Below are 21,699 nucleotides of genomic sequence, written 5' to 3'. Positions count from 1 at the left end.
GCAGTCAAGTCCCTCCCTGCTGACGTCTTCACTGAAGTATTTTGCCTTCCAGCAAATAATTTATTTATCTTGACACATTTGGTGGCATCTGCCTCAAGTGCTTGTCGTTTTCTCTCTCTCAACGTTCGGCCCCTCCTTTACTCTTAAGTTAGATATGTTATTATTTAACATATTAAATTTCGTCGCAGTTGTAAAGCGGCCACTTTTCAAGGCTAGAACTTGATTCTGATTGGCCAATGAGCAGTGAACACGTCACGTCTCGCAGCTCGCATCAGCATCATGCGCACGCGTCGTTTTATCTGTTCTTTACACTGCTTTTTGTAATGTTTTAAATAAATTATTGTGACTAACGTAAAAAAAAAAAAAAAAAAAAAAAAAAAGCATCTTGCGGCTTCATGAGAGAGACACGTTAGGCCGTAATTGGACTGTTCAAAAATATACTTACGAATATATTTGCGATAATGATTTAAAAACAAAATACATAACCCACCGGCCCAACCAGACCGCGCAGTACATGCCTGTATATATCTCCTCCCACACAACCCTGTATTCACTGTGTTTCTCTGTAATCCAATCACTTATTTCCAAGGAACACTCAAAATGTATTACAAAATATAGGATAATTAAAGAAGGGGAGTGGTGCACTCAATCCGATTTGAGCCAATCACAGCCATTTATTGTCAGTTGGGATGGTGCTTGTCATTTGGGAATTTACAGGTGGTTCACAGGTAAACTGAAACTAAAAGTCCCCATTTCTGAATGCTGTAAACCAGAGCTTAGAAGTTCTGTCTTATTAATCAGTAAGTCATTTTTCTCGTAATACATTATTGATTTCATGTTGTAATATAAATGTCATGATATTAGATACATGTGTGCAGGTGTTTCATTTACTGAACTTGAGTTTACTGTGAGGTGTTTACTCGAGGACATGTAATACAGTGAGAATGCTCTACCTGTGGCATTCCAGCAAGCAGAACTATTTATAGATATACAAAACAGCTCTTCTTTCCTGGTTTTGCTAACTGCTGTTTCTTAAAAGGATAGATCGCCCAAAAATATAAATTTGATGTTTATTTGCTTACTCCCAGGGCATCCAAGATTTAGGTGACTTTGTTTCTTCAGTAGAACATAAACAAAGATTGTTAACTGAAACCATTGCTGTAAGTGGATAGGAATTATGTCTTGGAGAGTAAAGAAAATGCACAACAAAACTACAATACATGTGTAAAAACACAAAACTATTGCTCTGTGCAAGAAACAGAACAGTATTTATATCTTTTTTTTTTTTTTTTTACCTCTGTTTCACACAGTTTGAACTGTCTTGAGCTTGTTCACGTTTTCTTCTTCTTGCTTGCTTTATGGTGGATTGCTGACTTATGTGCATTATTGCCATAAATGATAATTACATTATCTTTCAAGTGGACCATTACACTCCTAATTGAGATATGGTGGTAATCAGGGTTCTAAATTAACTTTTTTGATCACCAGCCAATCAGAATTTCGACTAGCCATTTTTTTTTCCGGTAAAAATAACAAATTATGAGTGCCACTGAATGCATTTGATCATTTTATTAACATTGTTGGCATGAAAAACTTCCGTTTATTAACCGTACTCACGAATTCATAAACTGTTACCTTGGTTTAACAAATCGTGCCCACGAATTTCCAATCCGTGCGCTCAGTTTTTGTAAACCGTACCCTCGGTTTTTGAATCCGTACCCACAAATTCATAATCCGTGCGCACACTTTCGCAATCCGTTCCCACGGATCTGTAAACCGTACTCACGGATTCATGCAGCAAGCTCCTGTTAACATGCAGTTTTATTGACTATTATTATGTGGAATAGGTTTAATAATAATAAAGGAATAATCTTATAATAGCAACTGATTATTATTGTACAATAAACCTGGCATTGTGACTAACTCTGGAGTAATTTTTTCCTCTGTTGTAAATTGTTTTGGATAAAAGATTCTTATGCATAACCTGCATAATAATATATAATAATATATAAGTTATTTTATCATTTTAATTTTTAGGCTTGAGTACAAGAAAATAATTCATGAATTGCTTTATTTTTAAATAAACTTTGACAGTTTTGTAAATGCTTGTCTACAATTCTTTCTTAACATGCATGAAGACTTATTTTTCTGATTTTATTATACTAAGCTCCATCCACCCCACCTGCCGGAGTTAGATGCATGTTTCACTGTTAATGTTATTAATAAATAATGAGGCCGAAAATAACATTGCATTCAGTTAGAGAGAAAAGGAATGAAAACATAACCGGCATATTATGTGTTTTGTACTGCTTTTTACCCTTATTTTCTTTTTAGCGTTTTTTTTTTTTTTTTCATAAAATACAGGCGGCTGTGTCTTATCCTATTGGTGATTAATGTAATAATCACTATTAAAATAAACGCTAAAAAGAAGACTATTTGTGAATGCTGATCGTGGACTCATTGGATACTATGAAAAATAATGTTTAATAAACAGAAATGAATCTGCCGGTGGGGGCGGAGCTACAAATGCGTGTCAGTTTACAAATACAAATCCGAGGGAACGGATTGTGAAAGTGTGCGCACGGATTATGAATTTGTGGGTACGGATTCAAAAACCGAGGGTACGGTTTACAAAATCTGAGCGCACGGATTGGGAATTCGTGGGCACGGTTTGTTAATCCGTGGGTAAAATTTGTTAAACCGAGGGAACAGTTTATGAATTTGTGAGTACGGTTTATAAACTGAGGGGACGGATTGATTTTTTTTTCTCCTACAGGTGACGTGCGGGGCTCTCCGTAATATCCTCATCCCCTGCCTCGTTCCTCTTTTTGCCCCCAGAAATCTGTCCCAACCACCGCCACATTTAGTTTAATCTTAATTTTTTTCTTTGATAGCTAACTCCCTCCTCTTTCAGTCTATGCTCCCTGCTCTGGCTCCATTCGTTCTTCTTCCTTGTGTTTTCTGATGGACGCTATTCGTTTCCATGTTTTTTCGCGCTGGTTTCACAGCAAACTGCGTGCAGACAATGAGCATATGAAACGTCATCACGTAGGATTACAGCACAGTGTTCATGGGAAATGTAGGAAGTGCTGCCAGGGGGATAAATGACCGAGAACAGAGCCTCATGTCATGCATCACCAGCCGAACTGGCTAGTAAGTTTTAATTAACACCCGCCAAAATGAATTTTAACCAGCATTTGGCGGGTTGGCGGGTGTTAATTTAGAACCCTGGTGGTAATGCACTTGTAAGTCTGTGGTGAAAATCAGAAGTAAAAAACAATGTAAATACTTTTCAGTTTTTACACAGACAGATCATTTGCGTCATTCAGATGTGTCTTAAAGGGTTAGTTCACTCAAAAATTAAAATTATGTCATTAATAACTCACCCTCATGTTGTTTCAAACCAGTGAGACCTCTGTTTATCTTCAGAACACAGTTTAAGACATTTTATATTTAGTCTGAGAGCTCTCAGTCCCTCCATTGAAGCTGTGTGTACGGTATACTGTCCATGTCCAGAAAGAGAAGAAAAACATCATCAAAGTAGTCCATGTGACATCAGAGGGTCCATTAGAATATTTTAAAGCATCGAAAAAAACATTTTGGTACAAAAATAGCAAAAACGACAACTTTTTTCTTCTCTGACATTGTCTTCTCTTCCATGTCTGTTGTGAGAGAGAGTTCAAAACAAATCAGTTTGTGATATCCGGTTCATGAACGAATCATTCGATGTAACCGAATCTTCTTGAATCAGTTCACCAAATCGAACTGAATCATTTTAAATGGTTCACGTCTCCAATACGCATTAATCCACAAATGACTTAAGATGTTAACTTGTTTAATGTGGCTGACACTCCCTCTGAGTTCAAACAAACCAATATCCCAGAGTAATTCATTTACTCAAACAGTACACTGACTGAACTGCTGTGAAGATGAACACCGAGCCGAGCCAGATAACGAACAACAGACTGACTCGTTCACGAGTGAAGAACCGGTTGCATCGGTGTTCGGATCACCAGTAGTTCTTTCGGACAGTTTGATTCAATAAACCGGTTGAAGAAAACGGTTCACCAGTTCTTTTGCGCTCGACATAATGGCGTCATTTGCGATGATTGCCCTTGATTCAAGCCTTCGGTTTACCCGCGCTCATAATACTAGCACAGAATCAGTTCAGTTCAGACGTGTGTCAGTCTGCTTCACACTGAATCACACATGCGCAGTATCATCAGCTCCTCGGTTCATGAATCGGACGCGTCTGACAGAAATGGTTCTTGACTCGAGAACGAATCAATCGAGAAGTCGGCTCGGTGTCCATCTTTAGTTCTCTCTCATAAACTCCAGCAGGGTTGAGCAGTGTTTGCAGATCACAACAGCATCACAGCACCACGTGTCATTGATGTAAACACAAAGCCCGCCGCCGCCGCAGGTTTTCCCTCCCCTGATGAGAGCTCTGTCTGCTTGATAGCATGTCAGCTGGTATTTATTTTGCATTAAATTCTCCGATCACAGAAACACAAAATCAGAGATTCAAAGATTCAAACATGTGACTTTATTCACTAGAACAGTAGGCCTAAAAAGATTTTTCATGAGTTCGCCTACCCATCTAGTCCTGATGGATACTGTTTAACGAAAATTGGCTTGCAGTCCTTAATGGAGGCTTAAACCTGAGTCTCGGTTTGAGCACGGAGTACCCTGCTTGCAGTGCTACCTAGAGGGAGAAAAACAGACAGAGAGGAGGAGATGGGGAGGTGGAGGGATGCCGAAATAATATGTTGAGATGGCTCAATGAGAGCTGTATAGGCTTTTAAAGATAATCGACAGGACTAAATTATTAACTTGACCTCTCCCAAACCTATGTTTGGAATTTAATTTAGGCAAAATCACGGTCCTTAGTGATACTCAAAATAGAAGTCAACGACTATTGTCAATTTCAGAGTCAAAAAGCAACAAGTTTAATATTCGTATTGATTATATTAAGTTCTCTTGAAATGAAAGCATTGGTCTGTACAAGAAATGTAACACTATTTGCAACATAATAATTCTGTAATCCAGAGACTAATACAAAATACAATTATTTTCTCCAGACTGTTTTTTTTTTTTTTTTATGAGATGAGTGAATCATGTATCAACATGAATCATAAATGCTTCAAATGACTAACATTTGTAAAGGGTTTGTAAAAAAAAAAAAAATGCATTTGAGGAAATAAATCATTTGCATTGCTCTGTCATCCTTTGCCAGTAGGACTGCAATTTCCTCACACATGACAGGGCCATCTTTTGTTTGCCACTGAGGTTAAAGGATTCTGCTGAACTTGGGTGGGGGCCTGGTAAACTGAATCCCGTAACTGAGTCTAACTCTCCTGACAAACCAGCCCAACAGGTTGCGCAACATTTAGTGGCATTTCCTTCTTGTGGGCAGCTCAATGCTGCAGTCAGACTGTGGGCTCAGACTGCGATAGTTCTGCTTCAGTAACACGTACACACACCGAAGTTTATATTTTTATTCCTCTCTATACTCCAAAGGTTTTTACAGAGGAATTTGTTCATATATAATTTTCTTGATTAAATACATTTTATTTCCCCCAAAATTGTAAAAATATGTTGTTTTCCGGCTGTTCAATTTCTGAATTATTGAGTGATAAAAAGAGAAACACAGAATTTCCTGACTGTAATATGTAAAAAAAAATTAAACAAGAATTTTTAAGTTGACTTTTGTACAAGAAATGTATGCAAATTAGCGCACATTTCATTAAATACTGCTATGTGTGATGTTAAAATCACTTGTGCTGCTTTATATTTTTTAATCCTGTGCTACTTCTTCAGGATTCTTAAATTAATAAAAAGTTCGAAACAGCATTATTCAAAATATAAATGTTTAGTAACAATGTATACTAGCAATCACAAAAGTAAGGACATTACGGTAGTTTAGTAGTTTTTTCTGTAAGTACAATAATGTAAGATTATCTCGATAATGCATTTCAAAACAATTTATTTTTTCAAACTTTTTTTTTTTTTTTGCTTTCAATTGGATAGGATTGTGTAGTGAGGACAGGAAGTGAAGCGGGAGAGAGATGGGGGATGGGATCAGGAAAGATCTCTGAGCCAGGACTTGAACTCGGGACACCCAAAGTGCAATGGGGCTATATGTCGATGCGCTGGCTACGGTGCCGGCTACAACAACACATTTTAACAAAAAAAAAAATATATAATTTTGTAAACAAAATTTACAAACACCACAAAACAGCGCCAGAGAAAAAATAACAGTGCATTTTTGTATTTACCATTATAGTCATCTGGTAATTTTAGGGCAATTAACCGGTATTACTATGTGAAAGGGGTTATAGTCTTAATATAAAACAAATTAATACTTGAAATATATTTGACTTAGAAGTAATGAACCCATTTACAAAATGAAGGGGAAAGACTGAGTTACAGCAGGAGACGGCGGAGTTTCGTGCTGAACACAGCAAGAATGTCTTTATTCCAGTGAATCAGTCAATTCCCTTTCAAATGAAAGCAGGGACAAAGAGTTCAGTCTGTCTGTCAACATTGTTGCCCTGGTGCCTGTTTTTATCCGATTGACAGCTGAAAAGAGTCTCTCCACAGTACATGTCGTCATGGGCAATGTGAGGAGGGCGCGCAGGAGACTGTTCATGTTGGGGAAAATATCACGGGGGCATTCGTCGAGCACTTCTACGACTGTTTCTTTTTTCTCGTTTGTGATCTTGTTGGCCTTTGCCTTTCTTGTTGGCCTTAAGCTGCTGCACAAACACAGTGTGCTCCTCTTCCGCCTCGGGAATGGAAAAAGTGCACGCAGGTGGGCCGGATGAGAGCCTTGTCACCAAAGGTGTCTGACCATGGAGAGCAGGCAGCAGCGGCGCTCATAAAGCCATATGTGTCGGGTTTGAAACGAGTGTTCAGCTCCGTCATCTGCTTGTCCAGTATGTCATTCCATAATTTCGGTAGGTCGGAGTTTTGCTGTACAGGTGATGCTTTACCCAGAGTAGAATCAACGTGCGTATTGGTTAACCTGGCCAGCAACTTCCTCTTGCGTGATCCACTGATATCCCAGCTCACAATCTCATGTTTACTCATCAGCTCATCTGTCAGTGCCATTACTTTATCAAATACATCATTTTCATTCCTGAATTGTGTGTAGCTATCCTTAAGCCCTTCAATCAGATCAATACAATCTGTAACTGATAGTGTGGAGGATTGCAAGCCCTTAGTGGCGTAGTCGTTGACTTCAAATAACGGGTTGAATGTGACAAGCAGAAACAAAAACTTTTTCATTTGCATTTGGTGCAGTAGGGAGTCAGCTTCAATTTTTCTTTGGCCAGAACTTTCGGAGAATGTGGCTAGGGTCTCCAAAATAGGTCCCAGGAGCGTCAACACTTCTCTGACTGCATTTGACCATGAGCTCCACCTCACATCACAGGATCTCTCCAGCTCCATTGTTTTTTGCTCTGGTCGCATCTGCTTTTGAATTTCCAGAAATTTGCCATGTCTGTGCGCCCCAGTCATAAAGTTATGCAAGCTGTTTATAATACCGAAAAATGTTGAAATGCCAGGGACACTTTAGCTGCTGTGCGCAGGACAAGGTTAAGTTTTTGTGGGTTACAATGCACATTTAAAGCGTAGGGAAACGTCTTCAGTATCACATGTACCCCTCCTCTGTTCCCCAACATGACTGATGCGCCGTCAAACCCAAATCTGACGCACAGCCCCGGGTCCAGCTGCAATGGCTCCAGCACTTCCAAAATCTTAACTGATATAGCATCTGGCATCATGTTGTCCGTTTCCACAAATCCCAGAGCCCGTTCTTTCAAGGTGGCGTTGTTCAGGTATCTGATGCATACTGCCACTAGCTCTTGTTTTGACAAGTCTTTGCACTCATCTGCTAAAATCGCATAATATGTGTCCGGCTCATCATGCAAATCTGCCTTTATTTTTTTGACAAGGAGTGATGCTGCAATTTCCAGTATCTCATTTTGTATAGCGTGGTGGAGTAGTTTCCCATTCTTGGGTAATTCATCCAGTCGCCTTTTTATTTCTGGATCATATTTAGAAACCAGGTCAAGTAGTTCCAAAAAGTTACCCTTGTTTAACGCATCTGGGTTTTCCCGATGCCCACGCAATGGGATTTCTTGTTTTGTACAGAACAGGACGAGATCTATAACCATCATGATGTGCTGTCTATGTCTATCAATTAAGGATTTGTCGCTGGCATCGTTGTTCAGCTGGTTAATAATATTTCCACGTCCTGGCTGGTGACTTTGTTTGAAACCATCCATTTTCCCCAGCGCTGCAGCATGTGCCCTGCTGGCTTCATGTTTGCCACAACCCTCAGAAAAATGTTTCCAGTCTTTGAAGCCCGTATTAATGAATCTATCCTCATAAGCTGCTTCAGGGAAATGACGACAAGACTTACAAAAAACAGCATCTCTTGAGTGGTGTGAGGGTGTGGCTACTACGGGAGGACTTGATGGGGAGAGGGCGGCCGAGCTGGATGGTAAGTCGCAACTTAAAATTGCAGGAGTTTCCTCCTGCTGTTCCTCGGAGCATTTCTTGCTGAATTTAAAATAAAATAAGCTGCTTTGTTTTGTTTTACGTTTCATATCGACAAAACTGTCTGTGTCTGTCTTGAATGAATGGCGTCCGCCAACGTCATTCATTTCATTGGATCACTTGCTGGTGGGGTAGAAGCAGCTGATTGGCTGAGAAGCTTTTGCTCAAAGCTTTCCTCGGGCTGCTTATTGGATGAACCGCTAGAATGAAAATCACTCACTACTCATAGGCCTGGGCCAAAATGGGCGGGCCCGGACCTTAAATGGTAGCGCTGCGGCTGCATCACAAATATAGAAAGATTTGGATTCATGCCGAATGAGAGAGATTGGTTGCGTGAGAACACTGGCATTTGCTTTCATTTTTGCTTTAATTAATCCTTTGTTTTGCAAAGAAAGCTTGTTAGTTTTGTTTAGCAACTTAAATGTTTCATTCTTGTGTAGTTGTGAATAACATTAAATTTAAAGGGCTTGTTTGGGGTGAGGAGAATTAAAATAGCCTATAGGTTAGCTATTGTGTTTTTATTGTTTGTACATTAGGGCAAATACCATTTCACTTTATTTCTAAATGTGATTGCGGTTTGTGCTTGAAAGTGAGAGTATGTCCGATCTCCCTGGCGGACATCGAGAAGCCTCCCTCCTGGACCCATGTGGCTGGCTGTGTTCTGTCACGGGGTGGTAGAGACCGCCGAAGAAAGAACAGGGTCTGGGTCCAAATGCAGGGAAGCACTAATTGTTAACTAGTTGCTTTCAAAAGACAGAAATAAGTCATATATAATTGTGTTGCATTTTGGAAGTAACTTGCCTAACACTGGCCATTTGTAATTATTGGCGGTGGGGTGGTGGGTGGTGGGGTCTTTGTCCTCAATGTCTATGGTGGTTATGGCCCTGGTTCAGTGGATAATGGCAGGTAGGTCACTTTTATTTGGAAATAAGCATCTGCTAAATGCCTTAACCCCTTTGCGTGCAAACATCGCTGACGGCCCCAGTTTATTATTGTTTCACTTTCACAGCACATTAAACATCACTGTCTTACTTCATCTGGACAAACTGTGCATCAATGGAAAGTTTAAAGACTCAAGCTTCGATATTTGACCAATATTTTGATAAAACATTGTTGCAGTGACAGATATTTAGTGATTTATGTCAGGAGTGCAAAATAATAAATCCGTATTATGCCACATTTTGAATAGAAATTAATCACTAACTAATATTCAGTCAGGTCAGCAGCGGTTTATTTGTGTTCACATAGACTCACTGAACAGCGTCAATAAGGATTTACAGACCAAAGATGCATATCTGCGGAGATATATGGATATATTTACTGATGTTTACTTCATATTTCTTCAGACAGAATCGTCATTTCTATTCATTTTCCACGGATTTACGCGATCAGATGATAAACAGCCTCTCCCAGCGATCTGTGTGTGCGTGCAGTAGTCACAGCTCGTGCGGTGTGTGACTCAGACTCTGATTGGGCCTTCCCAATGCCAATCTTAGAGTTTCATATCTGGACACCGCCCCATCGTGTCACATGCTTCCTGCACACTTCCTGGTAGTTATCTGGCCAAAACAACACTGAAACACCTCTGTACACACAAAATATCCGAATAATAAACCCGCGATTACGATAGTAAAGCTTGGTATGAGAATTTCTTGAGATCTGGGGCGTTTTTATAAAAAAAATCGAAAATGTACATCGGAAATGCTAACTTGTGCAGCGATGAAAAAGGCTACAAATAACATATTTTTACAACAGTAAACGACCAAATTCCACCCCTGATCGCTAAAGGAAGTTATTATAAACACTCGATCGGGGTTTAAAGTGAGTTTTGAGTAAAAGTGTACTAATAATTTCATAAATTGTCAGATGTAGCTTGATGCTAACGTTAGCACCAATGCTACTAATAGCAGGTGCTTTTCTTCTTCATAATGCATTTTTGTCTCAATAATTCACGTAAGGTCGTAAGAAAATGTTTTGTTGTATTTTTATAGTAAGACTTGATAAATAAGGGCTAAATGCAAAGAGAGACTGAAGTGAGATCGCTGCTTTGTTGCTTTGTAAAGCCTGAAAAACCACAATCAAGGCTAATAAAGGTGGAATAAAAACAAAAGAATAATGATAAAAGAATAATGCGGATAATGTGTCATACTTGGCGGAGGTGTGAAAGAACCGTTTGGTGAGAACAATACAATCATGATTCGGGCAGTTTTCAACAGTGAAACATACACAAAGAGCACAGGAAAGTTTACATGTGAGATCTTACAGAGATGACAAGGGCCATAAATCAATCTGATTAGCCTTCTCTAAAAACACACATGACATGGCCTTAGAAAATATTTCATAAAATTCACAGTTTTACAGATTCGATTATGAAATTTTTTATGAAGTCTTGGAAGACTTGTGGCCTTAGCTACACTGTGTTTTCAAACTCATTTCCTACATCAACATTTTTTTAAATACATTTAAAACATATGTTTTTAATATTTTTTTTTTTTTTTTTATGTTTGAGCTTATATATCTCTATTATCATAACAGTCTGAGTGATTCTGATTCCTGAACAGTAAACTTTAAAGTGTCAGCTTTGTGAACAAAGGTTGATTATGTATCTAGTCAGAAAGAATCATGAGCAGAAACCTTTTTATTTTGGGTATGTCATTTCGGTCTCCATGCCAAAAAAGGGGGGTTACTAGTAAGGGGTTAAACGTTAATGATATAGATCAATTTAAAGGGGTCATATGGCGTTGCTAACCAGTGTGCTGTGATGTGCTGAATACCTCAAGTGTGTGATGGAAATTTTACGCCCTTCATCATACTGTGATGCAGTGTTCCTGCACAATAAGACCAAACCAATAAAACCCATTATAAACAAGGCATTTGTTACATCCAGTGGGGACATAATTACTGATTATTTTTAAGCATTGCATTGCATCACATGTAAACATAAAACCTGTCTGCATTTGTGATCGTAGAAACAACAAGCGCTTCTCTACACTGTTTAAAACACACGTTTGAATAGTCAGTGGCAAATCTTTTAAATATGTAAAAGTACTTACAGGGCACGAGTCAGAAGCACCAGACTGTCCTTGCAAAGTTGGAACTGCCCCACTTTACAGAATTAGACAACCACATTGTTGGCTAATCTCACAGAAAACAGTCCTCTTCTTCCAAAAAATGTGCTGCACACATATAAATAGTTGGGTTGAACTGTTCTGGAACAGTGTTGTAAAAACAACTTAACCACTGATCTTTAGCTGTATCCTCTTTTGGAAGGCCAAAAAAAGTATTTTTGCTTTCACAATGAAACACACAGTGTCTCCACAACATGGCGGAGGCGGCAACAATACTACAGTGATTTACATGTTTTGATTTTGTATGATTTTGTACAGGTCTGTTTTAGAAACCAGGATGTCCCACACAGTCATTCCCGTGAACTCTTCAACACTCATCATCCAGTTTCAACCAGTAACACAAACAGCTCCTATTACGACACGAACAAATGCTCCCGGGCCTGTTCGTGTACAACAGGAGACAGGAGCTTCACCTCTTCATGGACTTCAGGCATTTCTGAAAGGACAACCGAAAGCCCTTGGGGTGAGAAATCTCTCATAAACCCTTTTCTGTGTGTATATCACTGTGAGGTAAGCAAATAATGAGGAGCAGTACTCACATTAACAAATCATATACAATATTTATTGAAGAATGTGACTTATAGTCTTGGTGGCAGTGCAGGAAAGACACCAGTATAAGATCAGGTTTAGCAGTTACAGAGTAAAATAGTAAAGATTACAGTCACATAGAAGAATGTTTAAGGAGCTGCAAACAATCAAAAAATGGGAAGTAATCTTGCACATCTGCACATCTGCGAATACGATGCCATTCATACAATGATAATTCCACACTTGCAGAATATTTTTGTTGGTTAAGTCTGCTATAAATTTATATATTTTTTTATTGTTACCCTTTATGAAAGAATATCTTGCAATCACACTGTATGTTCTTTTTGTGCCCCACAGACGGTCCAGATAATGATTGGTGTGATGACTCTACTGTTTGGCATTGTGTTGAATGTTTATGGTGAACCCATCTTTGTCTATAGTGGTCTTCCTTTCTGGGGATCTCTCATCGTAAGGAACTATTATACAATTAAGTGTTCTGTTTTTTTATAAAGCAATTTACATATGCCAACACAAGCTTTAATTTTGTCCTTTCTCTCTCTATTCAGTACATTATCTCAGGCTCACTGTGCATTGCTGCAGAAAATAAATTTCATTCACCCTCCAGTTTGTGTTTGGTATGTGCACAACACATTACTTTTAAGGGTCCAAGCATCATGCTGGAAGTACAGAAATAGTTTTTGCTGATTTTCTGTGCTACTTTATACTGTTTTCTTTTCTTTTTCTGCTCTAAAAGTATATGGGCATCAATCAACAACCATAATTCATAAATACCTAAACGTGCATCAGCCGAACATACACACAACACAAGATGGTGCATTAACAATACAATTTGTATTTTTGAGTAATTGTTATAAACAATTAATATTTTTTACCTTAAATCCTTAAATATATAACAACAATTTAATTTCCACCAATACAAATATTTGTTCATTTTGAATTTCCACCTTTACTGGCACAAATTTATTAGATTAGACTAGACTAGTGATTCAACTTTATTGTCATTGCACATACAAAACTGAAAAACTTCTCATATAGTGCTCAACTGTTCCGCGAACAATACCAAGCATATTTTTTGCTTACCTTTGGCCTTTGGGCAGTCTGTATATCGAGTTCTGGTATGTGAGTTTGAACGAGAATGCACCATTGGCGGTAATGCATAGACAGACATTATATGAAAATTATATGCTGGGTTGAGTTTGCGAGAGAAGCCGGCACATGGAAATAGTTTGGGAGGATTACCGTGACGTTGAGAAAGGATATCGCCGATGGCCGTATTGGATGCATCCAGTTCTATTATAAACTCCAAGTCAGAGTTGGGATGATTCTTTTCGGAAAAAGCCGAGCTTGCTCTCCTCTGGTCATTGTGTGTGCGGGTGCGCTTTTCCGGGAGAAATGCTCATATAAGGACATCCATTCTCGTCTCCGTCATTAGATCCACGATCAAAAAAAAAAAAACAGCAGAAACTTGTACCAACCCGAAAGTAGGATATTTCCACTGGCAGAGTGTTTGAACTATTGGTGGGCATAGATTCATTTTTTTATCTACATTAACCTCACTTTGATCTTGAAATTAATTTAGATTAATCTAGATTAAAATGGCTCATTCCAATTTTGCCCAAGGCATTCAGAATATGTGTGTTACCCAAATAAAATTGACAAACAGTAAGTCTTTGAGAAGGGGTTTATCAAGCTAGGTGGTGCATTAGAAAAGGGGCTCATCTCCTGTTTCCAAAATGCATCACAAAGTGCTTGATAAAGCTGTAAACTAATTCCACATTGCACAAGGTGCAAACAACCTTACATATGCGTTGCATATTTTTTAACGCACCCATGTTAACGGATTCCAGTTGCGTTCCAGGAGCGTTGCTCCTACATTTCTCACATTATTACAGTTTGCTATATAAATCAAAAATGATATCTGGTGTCTGAATAATTTTTGGTTTGACTGTTAAAACTACAAAGTAATTCAGTCAAGAGCAGCGAGTGATTTTCTTTAATTTTCTTCTAAAAGCAGAATGCATCTAAAAGCATTTGATGGAGATTTACTACTAATCACAGAACAGGCTTGACTGATGAGATGCACACGACATTAATTGCACAGCCATACTAATTAGCATATGCTGTTTTTTACACAGCAACGATTAACTTGTATTATAAAAAAATATTTTTAAAAAGATACATATTAATTATATCACTTAAATATCCATGTAAGACACTGGTGCTTGGACCCAGATGATTGCTGCTTGCAGCTATATTTCATTTATTTATTTGTCAAGTAGTGTATTTTTAATCCCACTACATATACTTTTCTATGTACAGTATTATATTAATACTATGTTTAAAAATGTTTGGCAGTTTATTAATCTATTTTATTTTGTTTTTCTTCCTATAGATAAAGGCTTCACTTGGACTGAACATGTTCTGTATTATAACCGCAGTCATTGCCATTCTTTTAATTTCACTGGATTTGGCTTTAGGGGCAATCAACACTTACTGCAGCAGTTATTACTGTCATGATTTAGGCAGAAAGTATGAGGTATGTCATCAACTTTATATTCATATTTATTTAGTATTTACTGTAAGACCACTGTGTGGTCAGTACACAAGCATTAATCTGCACTCCTGTTCAGTCTTTATCGTTTTTCAGAAGTAGTTTATAGATAGTTTAATTTAATTCAAGATTATTTCTATAGCGCTTTTAATGATGCACATTTTTTGCAAAGAAGCTTAACATAAAATTAAAGTTTCTACATTATATTTAGTAATAGCTTATCAGTTGTTATCTCAAGTTGATGTCCATATGGCAGAAATGTATGGTAAAAATCAAGCAGGTAGTAAATGTCATATAACCGAACAGACGATGAAAACTATTAACAGCAATGATTATAGGTTGCACTCAAACCTAGAGGAAAATGTACAATGCAATAAACTCGCTGGCGCCGATACAGGATGGCTGCCTCCGTGACGTGCTCTGTAGTTGTTTTTGTGTTTCTGTTACTTTGTCCTTTCTTTAGTTATATTTTCCTGCAATCAGTTTCACCAGGGATGAACTGCTGAACATTCGGCAGAACACACCACAAGATCTTTTACTGGATTTCAATTATTCAGATGTTTTACTGAACGTTGTTATCGGAGGAGCGGCGGCGCTGATCAAGCGCTTCAGGACGCGCAGACGGGGGAAGCGAGCGGGAGCGCTCGTCAGACTCAGGAAGCGCGGATTTCGAACGCCGTTGCCTAGCATCCATCTGGCAAATCTCCGCTCTCTACCCAACAAAACTGACGAACTCCTGCTCTCTCGGTCAAATAAGGATTTCTCACACTCTTCTGCTTTGTGTTTTATGGAAACCTGTCTGAATGACGCCACACCGGACAGCACGCTCCATCTGCTGGACTTTCAGATGTTTAGATTGGATTGTGACACAGAATCAACGGGGAAATCACGCAGCGGTGGGACATGCTTTTACATCAATGAACGCTGGTGTACAGATGTAACTGTGTTAAAGAAGACGTGCTGCTCAAATCTCGAAACACTCTTCATTAACTGCAAGCCATTCTGTTCACCGCGGGAGTTTCACTCGTTCATTCTGGTCAGTGTTTACATCCATCCTCAAGCGCATGTGAGCTCAGCTTTAGAGAAACTCGCTGATCAGATCACAGAGACAGAACAACAACACCCGGACTCTGTTTTAATCATTCTCTGGGACTTTAATAAAGCCAAACTCTCCCGTAAACTGCCAAAATACAGACAGCATGTTACATGTCCCACAAGAGACAGTAATATATTGGATCACTGTTACACTAAAGTAAAGGATGCATATCACTCTGTTCCACGAGCAGCTTTGGGACGTTCTGATCACTGCCTGATTCATCTTATACTGACCTACAGGAAGACACAACAATCAGCTAAACCTGTATCAAGGACTGTAAAAAGATGGACTAATGAAGCAGAGCAGGATTTACAAACTTGTAAAATACACACTGGAAAAGGAGATCGGAGTGGCGAAGAGGAGTTATTCTGGAAAAATAAGTACTCAGTTCACTTCCAACGACTCGGCATCAGTGTGGAAATTAAATTTTTTTCACATAATATACCTGTACATAAGTTACTGCTTTTTGTAATATACCTGCCATACAAATGTCAATTTGCATATCGTCATTCCTTACCTACTTATTATTATTTTATTCTTTTATTATGTGTTTTTTGTTCTGTCGCTGTCATTCTGTTGTACTGCGGAGCTTCTATCACGAAAACAAATTCCTTGTATGTGTAAACATAAGTGGAAATTAAGCTCATTTTGATTCTGATTCATTCTAATTGGCATTATGCATCAATTGTAAACTCAGTCCAGTTTGACTGAGGCAGATTTACTAACATCTTTTGCCATTGAAAAGCCTCTTTTGGTGTAAAAAAACAAACAAAACAAAAACCTAGTGTCAGGATTTAGGGTGAAAAGGCATGGACGCAGTTGTTTTTGCAACTGACATCACTGCATTTGTATTTGTAGGAGTTTTCATTTCCATACGGACTATCTAATACGTTTTTCTGTTCTAATTATTTGTGTTAATGTTGATTTTTCTCTCAGAATCTCTTCAGGGGAATCAGAGGAGTATTGCTGTTATTTGCCTTGCTAGAGTTTATCATCTCCATCTATCTGGGAGCACTTGCCCGTAAAAGTATCACCTGCAGTTCTCGTCCTCAGGTGAGTTATATCAATTGATGTTACGTTTTTTTTTTTGTGTAAAATCATTAAATAAGTTTGTCTCTCAAACTCCAGTCCAACCCGTTACAATGGTGCTACTTCAACTTTAAAATCTTAAGCATATTGCCACTTTTAGTGTATAAGCCAAAACGAGACGTTTTTGTGTTTGTCCCTTTAAATGCGAATGAGCTGGTGCTCCTGGTCCCTTTTCAGAGGAGGGCAGATCTTCAAGAGCTCATGCTCTGGTATATCAGCAAAAACAAACAATCTCATTAAGTGGGAATGTCAGAAATTCTCTGCTGCTGTTTTGATGTGCAGGCCTTTGCAAATAATCCTTCCACTATTAATACAAGCTTGTTTTCAGTCATCTAAGGCCCAATCCCAATTCTACCCCTTAGCCCTTCCCTTTTCCCCTAGCTTGATAACGTGAAGGGGTAGGGGTGTCTCAATTCTCTTTTGGTTGGAGGGGTAGAGGTAAGGGGAAGGGCCAGATAGCCCTTCAAATGAAGATTTTTCTGGACCACACTTCAAATGAAGGGGTATGAATTATCTCGGCAACGTGGCTGCTACAGTGAACAAAAAGAAGCCGAAATGTAAGCTTTTTTGGCATATATAAAGAGTTTAACGAAAAGTAATCATTTGTTTTATGTTACATTCAATTGTGAGTTCATATTAATGGTCATGAAACAAAAAAATGTTTGCACAAAATCGCTATTTGCTAATGTCATATCATTACAGACTGCATGATAGTGCCACAGCATATGTCTGATCAGGCTGATAACTGCCATAGACATTGATGGGGGCTAATCCCCCCAATAATTATAAATCGCTAAACCATTTTCTCAAATATTGCATATTCAAGAAAGAAAGAGAGATAGAGAGAAAGGGAAATGGAAATTGCGTGTATTCGCGTCTGTGCATTTATCTTTTTATAGTGAGTTTACTTAAACAGTGATTGTATCCTCTTTTCGCTGGAAAATATAATGTAGCGATTCAGTATTTAAACTGTATTTAATAAAATTCGTGGGGCAGCGTTGACAAGTCTATTTTCTACTGGATGTGTGAGCTGCATGATTTGCGATATGTGTGTGTGTCAGTAAGCAGCGCATTAATACAGAACGATAATTAAAGGCTCTAATGCACACCAGCACACTAGTATATATGTGTATTGTAAGAGCTAGATGACGAATGATGGCGTGTGACGGCACGGTACTGGTGTCCCAATTCTTAGGGGAATATTTTCTCCCCTACCCCTTGGAAGGGGAAGGGGTATAAAATAGAATTGGGATTGGGCTTAATTGTACTGTGCATAATAAATTTGTGTTTATGAAGTATATGTGTATTACATTTATTTCATGGTGTCTTTGCATGTTATCACAAACTTTATAAGTCTCATTTATAAATTATAAATTCAAGCGGTCAACTTCAAATATCTTTAATATGCAATTTTTATTATAACATTCATATTTAAGATCATCCTGCTTCCACATGAAGGCAGCTTCAGTTTTAACCCATCACCTTGAGCAAACTGCACACTGGTTTCCCTTCTTCCTTTCATTGCAAAAAGACTTGACCAAGCTGTGTTCAACCAAAACTCCCTGCCTTTCTCGCACAGAACAACCTCCTTGACAGCAACCAGTCGGGTTTCAGAAGTGGACATTCAACTGAGACTGCCTTGCTCTCAGTTGTTGAAGCTCTAAGACTGGCAAGAGCTGATTCCTTATCTTGCTGGATCTGTGTACTGATTTGGACACGGTTAATCACCAGATCCTCCTGTAAACTCTATTGGCAAAGGGCATCTCAGGAACCGCACTCTAGTGGTTTGAGTCTTACCTATCATATAGGTCCTTCATAGTATCTTGGAGAGGTGAGGTGACCAAGTCACAACATCTAACTACTGGGGTGCCTCAGGGCTCAGTTCTTGGACCATTTCTCTTCTCTGTCTACATGGCATCATTAGGTTCTGTCATTCAGAAACATGGCTTTTCACATCACTGCTATGCTGATGACACTCAACTCTACCTCTCATTCCATCCTTATGATCCAACGGTAGCTGCTCGCATCTCAGGAAACAATAATGGCAAACTGCTGCTTCTTACTCAGACCTATATCTATGCTAATAGAGCAGAGAGCGTCACAAATGGGTGGAATTTCTCCTTAAAATGATGTAATATCAAGACAAATCTCGAATCAAGCATTCAAAGAGACTTTATGATTTATTGGGATTATAAAAAAAAATGAGTGGGTGGATTTGTGGTTTTATATATTCATTAAAATTATTCCTAAATGTCAGTCTTCTGGTAGCATGTTGTTCTATCCTAGCTAGTAATTGGTTTCATTTTCTAAAGGTATTGCAAAAATATCATATAAAGGGGTAGACAGATTTCCTAGGCTACATGCAAAACATTTGGTCAGAATTATTAGTTTATGCTTGAACTTGAGTCCTGAGTTCAGCCTGCATCAGCATCTCTACTAATAGCAGAACTCAGTCTTTAACTGCTTCAAGAACAGCAATGTTACCATCTCCTGAGAAAGGTCACAATCCAAGTTGTGAAATTATTTTTGAAATGCAGATGAAGGTGTAAGGTTCCACACCAAGTGATTTCAGAAGGATTTCTGTCTTTTGAGTTATTCTCATTCTATTTAAAATACAGTGATTGTTTATAAACCTGTAATACTGGGACTGTCTAGATTTCTGGCACTTCACAGTAAGAAGTTATAAAACATCACATGTGTTTTTAATTATTGTTTTCCAAAGGTGCAGTTTGTTTCTCTACCACCAGAGCCCTCTGATTTCAGGCCCTTTCATTTCCATGATATTCAAAGTTCAGAGGTAAGAAAAGCTTGAACCCCAAATATAGAAAGAAAAAAATCTGCAAATCAATGAGGAAGAAGGCTGATCATATTCTTTTCTTTCTTTTTTTATTTATCTTGCAGATGCCTGTGGCCAGCAGCTCTTCCATTTATGGCCAACCTGCAGATGCTCCTCCACAATACAGTGAAATATGAATTTAACACATTTAACATTTTCATACACAAGATTGTTTTCGTGTATAAGCAATATTTTATGTACAGCTACACATTATGAATAATGTTGAATATTTACATTATGCACAATATACAATTGTGCATATATATATACAATAAAATATATTATACCCTTTTTCAATGTGTGAAAGCATAAATTCCTTATTGTCACACTCCAGGACTTTTGGTTGTGTTTTCTTTCTCATGTGCCCATGATCTAGTTTTACCTTATTTCTGATTATGTCATTCAGTTCACCTGTGTCTTGTTAATTTTCATCGTTTGCCTGTGTATTTAGTTCTAGTCTGTCCTGTGTTCCCTCTTCCAGTGTTGAGTTGAGCTGAGCTGTGTGTATGTCTCCTGCCTGCCTGATGCGGATAACTTCTATGTGAATTAATTAAAGATTGTTTACGTTATTCTTTTCTTTTCGTGCACTTATTGTATACTGCACCCGTCACTTATGTATTATTTAATATTTTGTAATATTTTAATGTAATTTATTATTCAGTATATTTTCAAAATAGTTAAACAATTTAATATATTGAGTGGTCCGGCAGTTGTGTGTGATGCTTTCATGTGACACATTTGTTTCTCCACTGTTCATTATTTCTAATATTTTTTTTCTATCAAAAAAAAAAAAGAGAATATGACAGCAAAGAAAGTAATCACTTGATCAGAAAATTATTGCAGTTTTGTAGTCACTTGTGTGTAAACTAAATTGCGTACAAACTATTCAAATCTAGATAATTTTTCATGATTTTTCATTATTTCTTTCAAGTTAAGAAAATAATTTGCTGTAAATTTACCTTAAATTCTGTATTTGCTGGTGACTGAATGAATATTTTGCCTTTCCATGTTTCCCTGTTTCTTTGCCTTTGCGTTTTTTGATTGTTTAATGCCTGCCCTGACCATTGCCTGTCCATCTGGATTACTCTTTTGCCTTGCCTCTGGTGTTAATTTCGTTAACGAAGATTATGATGAAAAATGTTCATGATGAGCTTTTTTCCCATGACAAAGATGAGATGATGATAAGGTCAATAAATGATAACTAAAACTATGCAACATGCAATTTCATTGACGGAATAAGACGAGCCTAAAATGTATTCAAAAAAATTCTAATTTTACATTTTCATTTTATAAGAAAACAAAATGTTATTGCAGATTGCAGTAATCTAACAGTAATCAAAACAAATTGAGAACCACTGATCTGGATTACGTGATCAGATTTACTAAAAGTACAAGTAATTAGAGAATATTTGGGCATTTCATAATTATTAAATAACTAATGATGCTGACCCTCAGAGGACCTCAGATGATGCTAACCTGAATCAACAAACAGAACTAACAATTATTGCTAAATGTGTGACTGCATCATATAATAACTTAATTAATAATATTGATAGTTCATCGTCTAGCTGACTACGTCTTGTATTATTATTATTATTTTTATTTTTTCTAAAATCCTGTCAAATGTGCACAAACTACTAGCTACTACTAAATATTGTAGAAACATAATTTTCTAGAAAGTTGCTTTGTAACGATTTGTAATGTAAAAAGTGCTACACAAATAAACTTGAATTGAATTGAATTGAATAACTGTTTGATTGCAGTTAATTGTTAATAAAAACTTTGGAATTATGTAGACATAGTTAAAACCCAAAATGTGAACCAGTACATCCAGTGCTGCTGCTGGCCCTAATTGGAGTTGTATTGTTCTGCCCCCTTTGCTGAA

At 37.8% G+C, this 21,699-nt stretch overlaps 1 protein-coding gene across 1 annotated transcript; it reads left to right on the top strand.

Annotated features, from left to right (window-relative positions):
* The first annotated feature begins 704 nt into the window (after positions 1 to 704).
* LOC113067088 (membrane-spanning 4-domains subfamily A member 4A-like) lies at positions 705 to 21,284 on the top strand. The gene is made up of 8 exons (XM_026239330.1): positions 705 to 800; positions 11,952 to 12,156; positions 12,579 to 12,689; positions 12,788 to 12,856; positions 14,635 to 14,778; positions 16,826 to 16,942; positions 19,701 to 19,775; positions 19,880 to 21,284. The coding sequence occupies exons 2-8, from the start codon at positions 11,971 to 11,973 to the stop codon at positions 19,949 to 19,951; spliced, it is 774 nt and encodes a 257-aa protein (XP_026095115.1). The 5' UTR covers positions 705 to 800; positions 11,952 to 11,970; the 3' UTR covers positions 19,952 to 21,284.
* Positions 21,285 to 21,699: the final 415 nt, after the last annotated feature.

Source organism: Carassius auratus, chromosome 4, assembly GCF_003368295.1.
Source record: "Carassius auratus strain Wakin chromosome 4, ASM336829v1, whole genome shotgun sequence".
NCBI lineage: Eukaryota > Metazoa > Chordata > Actinopteri > Cypriniformes > Cyprinidae > Carassius > Carassius auratus.
Note: the sequence above shows the minus strand (reverse complement) of the source record. Positions and strands in the feature narration are given on the sequence as shown.

Coding starts and splice junctions, on each gene's coding strand:
- LOC113067088 (XM_026239330.1), top strand. CDS start 11,971: ATGTCCCACACAGTCATTCCCGTGAACTCTTCAACACTCATCATCCAG. Junction 12,157..12,578: donor GACAACCGAAAGCCCTTGGG/GTGAGAAATCTC, acceptor TGTGCCCCACAG/ACGGTCCAGATAATGATTGG. Junction 12,690..12,787: donor CTTTCTGGGGATCTCTCATC/GTAAGGAACTAT, acceptor CTCTCTATTCAG/TACATTATCTCAGGCTCACT.